Source organism: Zea mays, chromosome 1, assembly GCF_902167145.1.
Source record: "Zea mays cultivar B73 chromosome 1, Zm-B73-REFERENCE-NAM-5.0, whole genome shotgun sequence".
Lineage (NCBI taxonomy): Eukaryota > Viridiplantae > Streptophyta > Magnoliopsida > Poales > Poaceae > Zea > Zea mays.
This window is the reverse complement of record NC_050096.1, coordinates 152,532,380-152,537,078: the sequence shown is the minus strand read 5'-3', so window position 1 is coordinate 152,537,078 and position 4,699 is coordinate 152,532,380. Positions and strand designations below refer to the sequence as shown.

At 41.0% G+C, this 4,699-nt stretch overlaps 1 protein-coding gene across 1 annotated transcript; it reads left to right on the top strand.

The window, feature by feature from the left end:
• Positions 1–1,541: 1,541 nt before the first annotated feature.
• On the top strand, positions 1,542–4,682 carry LOC118473075 (probable ubiquitin-like-specific protease 2B). Its single transcript, XM_035961590.1, has 7 exons — positions 1,542–2,511; positions 2,601–2,755; positions 2,851–3,063; positions 3,144–3,269; positions 3,352–3,485; positions 3,560–3,635; positions 4,668–4,682. The coding sequence occupies exons 1-7, from the start codon at positions 2,439–2,441 to the stop codon at positions 4,680–4,682; spliced, it is 792 nt and encodes a 263-aa protein (XP_035817483.1). The 5' UTR covers positions 1,542–2,438.
• Positions 4,683–4,699: the final 17 nt, after the last annotated feature.

Sequence of the window (4,699 nt, the reverse complement as noted above, 5' to 3'; positions counted from 1 at the left end):
CCAAACATGCACATGGTGGCGTTTCACGAGCGGCAAATGGTCGAGCGAGTCGTCAACCGTCCAGGTGTTGATAGGTCGATGCTCACATCATATTTTGAGGCGAATAGGCTACACGAGAAGGCTCGTGGCATCCTATATCGTGACTTCCCTGAGTGGTACACTTGGCAGAGTGGTAAGGGAAAAGTATGGCAACGGAGGAAACGAGATACAGGTGGACAAGTTGGTAGGATAGTCTCTGCTCATCCGGCTGAGAGGGAGCGCTACTATCTTCGTGTTCTCCTAAACCACGTGACTGGCGCCGCCTCCTATGTGGATCTAAGGACAGTTGATGGTGTCACCCTACCGACTTTTCATGAGGCAGCAGAGAAAAGGAAACTACTTGAGTCGGACAACACACTTGATGAGTGTCTCACTGAACGTGCTCTTTTCCAGATGCCATCGTCGCTGCGACGGCTTTTTGCCACAATACTGGTTTACTGTGAGCCAAGCGATGTGGCTGTACTCTGGTAGAAACACAAAGATTCTATGTCCGAGGACTATCAACACAAGAGTCAGAACAAAACTCATGTTGAGCAGATGGTATTAATTGATATTAGGAACATGCTGCATTCAATGGGAAAGGACATAAAGACATTCCCTCTACCTCCTATGATCGACGCGTATGACGATGCTATTGGTACTGCTCGGGAGGTTTACGAGGAGGAAAGTATCCAACCGACAGTGGAAGATGTGGCTCTTAAAGACTCTCTTAACGAGGAACAGAGGGCCGCCTATGATAAGATTATGTCTGCCGTTGACACCGATCAGGGCGGATTATTCTTTGTGGATGGACCTGGTGGCGCCGGGAAGACTTATCTATACAGAGTGCTGCTCGCGACGCTACGCAACCAGGGCAAGATTGCAGTGGCAACAGCTACATCTGGCGTTGTGGCTTCCATAATGCCTGGAGGAAGAACCGCCCATTCACGCTTCAAGATACCACTCACTATTGACGATGGCGCTATATGTAGCTTCACGAAGCAGAGTGGAACAGCAGAGTTGCTACGGAAAGCATCTCTCATTATCTAGGACGAGGCTTCTATGACTAAGAGACAAGCCGTGGAGGCACTGGACAATAGCATGCGCGATATAATGGGTCGCCCCGCACTGCCATTTGGTGGTAAAACCATTGTCTTCGGTGGAGATTTCAGACAGGTCTTGCCTGTTGTTCGTAAAGGGTCAAGGGCTCAAGTGGTCGCATCTTCTCTACGGATGTCTTACCTATGGGAGTCCATGTCCCACTTAAAGCTTGTTAGCAACATGAGAGCAAAAAACGACCCTTGGTTTGCGGAGTTTTTGCTGCGTGTAGGCGGTGGAACTGAGGAAACAAATAGTGACGGCGACATTCGTCTTCCTGATGATGTGTGTGTGCCTTACAGTGGGAGTGACAACGATCTTGACAACCTAATAGACTTTGCTTTCCCAAATCTCAACGAAAATATGTCTGATTCCACCTACATCACTTCAAGGGCAATACTGTCAACACGGAACGACTGGGTTGATATGATAAATGTTAAGATGATTGATCGTTTTCAAGGGGAGCATATGGTGTACCATAGTTTCGATAGCGCCATGGATGATCCCCACAACTACTACCCACCCGAGTTCCTAAACACATTGACGCCTAATGGGCTACCACCTCATGTTTTGAAGCTCAAGATTGGATGTCCTGTTATATTGCTCCGAAATATAGACCCTGCAAATGGACTTTGCAATGGCACCAGGCTGGTCGTTCGTGGCTTCCAAAGAAATAGCATTGACGCAGAGATTGTACTGGGTCAACACGTTGGAAAACGGATTTTCCTACCGTGTATACTGCTGTGTCCCTCCGATGAAGAGATGTTCCCTTTCCAGTTCAAAAGAAAGCAGTTTCCTGTACGGCTTAGCTTTGCAATGACGGTTAACAAAGCACAGGGTCAGACTATTCCCAATGTTGGTGTATACTTGCCTGAACCAGTGTTCTCTCATGGCCAACTATATGTTGCTCTATCTAGAGCGACAGCCCGATCGAACATAAAGATTCTTGTCATCCCAGCTGTCGATGGGAGGAAAAAGTCAAGGAAGGGTGTAAAGAAAACCCCCACCGTAGATTGTGGGACATATACCAAGAACATCGTCTACAAAGAGGTCCTAACAAATTAGACCCATGGTAAGAGTTGCATGTTCAACTAACAAACTAATAGGATGATGTTTCTCTTATGTTTGATTGGTCTGGTGTATTATCAAGTCATGTTTGCATGCTACAATTGTTTTTATTAGAGCCGCACATGTTTGTGTATTATTAGAGCATGCATACTATCTTAAAGTATTGTTGAGTTTTGGATCATTTGTGAAATTAGCAATATTAATTTTTATGCATCTAACAATTTGTTTTGAATGTAGGTTTTTGTCCCGCGAGAATGGAATCTCTATTTGTAGGCTTGTCTCATAACAAGCCAAAAAAATCGGTGGCAACCGCAATAGTTCGAGAAGGTATTATAATTTTCATAGTTCTGTATGGATCAATTTGTATTTTTTGTAATAACTAATTTTAGTTTTATATCATGACTGGTTGCTCCTAGACTATATTTGCACGCAAGGTGATCTTGCTCTCATCGATTTTATCAAGGAAATCCCTTGTGAACCAAGGGTAGAAGTCGTTCTTATTGATGATGCCTTTGTTGAAAGGAAGTGGATGGAGTGTTTATTTCAGCCGAGCGCATATTTAGGTGACGAGGTAATCCATGCTTAGTTTTTATATTTGGCGACGTTGTTATGTATAAGTTTTTTTACTCATCCAGGTATTTTTAACCACAACTTACACACTTGCAGGTTATAGACTGTTACATAAATTTGATAAAAGCTCAAAAGCATCTAAAGTGCCGATCTGGAGGTCGCGTTCACATAGAAAATGCTTTCCAGTTCAATTTCCTGAAGCAAGATGGTGATCTTGAAATTAAAACAGAGGAGCTATATCCAATTAAAGACATGGCACACATATGTAGCGCTGAACGAAGGGTGTTACTTTACCTAGACCATGACATGGTACATATGAGTTTGCAATCTGAACAGTTAGTGTTTATATGTATTTTATTCTTATGCAAGTATTTATAATTGTTTTGTAGGTGTTTATTCCGATAAACATCCGAGAGACGCACTGGTATCTTGCTGTGATCCATGCAAGAAATATGGAGATACAAGTGCTCGATTCACTTGGTACTTCACAAGACCGCAAAGACCTCACTGACTCTGTGAGTATGCACAAACTAAACAATTATGAATTCAATATTAACTTATCCCAATGTCTAATTTTATTTTACCATATTTATAAAGATTAAAGGACTGCAAATACAAATAGATATGATATCTCAACGTAAGGAGTTAAAAGACCACAGGTGGCCAGACCTCCAAGTTGCTTCTTGGCCGCTCAGAGAAATAAACATGGGATATGCAAAGCAGACAGATAGGTACGTCCTAAGATCTTCTTTACCAATTTCTTCATTCATACTAATCTTTATGTTGGTATTAATGTATATTGTAGCTCTTCATGTGGCCTCTTTCTTTTGAACTATATCGAATACTGGACAGGGGATGAACTGTCTAACAGTTTTACCCAGGTATATTATTACTACTATGACATATATGGACATCTACAGTCAGTGTTACATATATAATGCTAAATAATTGTTTCTTATTTGTAGGATGACATGTCACACTTTAGGAAAAAAATGGCTGCTATATTACTATCTTTAGACCTGAATAAGAGAAGGGGGTGTCTGTTATACAAAAATGAAAAAGAAGTTGACTCTAGAAGCCCATCTGATGTTGAGCTATTAGAAAACCCAACAGATTCTAATAAGAGGAAACTACTCCACGTGCTTGATGATAGCGAAGTAGTGTATGAAGATGAGGAAGGCCCTATTACTCAAGCAGACTTGCAAAGGTGGTTTGTTGATGATTGGGATAAAAGAGCTCCTGTAAAAGTCTCTACCGATGGTTGCACCAATGACTTTTTAATGGTTGGTCTTTCCACAAAGGACATGCCAGTGACCAAAGCCGATTCAATAGATGTTTTATGTGATTATATCATGTTAATAGAAGATGATACGACACTAGAGTAAGTGCTCATTGATTTATTTATTTTATGTATATCGACTACTTAGATTCTTGATATAGACTTTCGTCATGCTACATTACAGGAGAACATGGGTGCGAAGTTTCAATCCTTTTAAGATAGAAATATCTGTCAAAGACCTACAAAACATATTAACGACAACTCAAGATATGATTCTAAGATGTTTTGATATGGCTGTTCGGCTGCTTGCCAATAAAGAGTCACGTAGGCCGAAACAAGAAATCATAAATAATAGAAAGCATTATATGGACATGCGTTTTTGGGTAAGTTTGTTTCCAATCATTAATGTATTAATATATAGTATATACATCTAATCATCATGTGGACATGTATATATACTGTCCAGAGAATGGTTGGTTTTGGTAAACTTCCAAAGTACCATCAGGATCCTACAACAGAAGAGTTAGCCAAAACACTCGATTGTTGGCCATCAATGAATTATTATATCACGGGTTGTAGATATGTAAGTATGTGTTCATTTCGAATGTATTTATAAAGGACACTTCTGTTGTAGGATCCTAATGACTGATATTTTGCAGGTTCTCA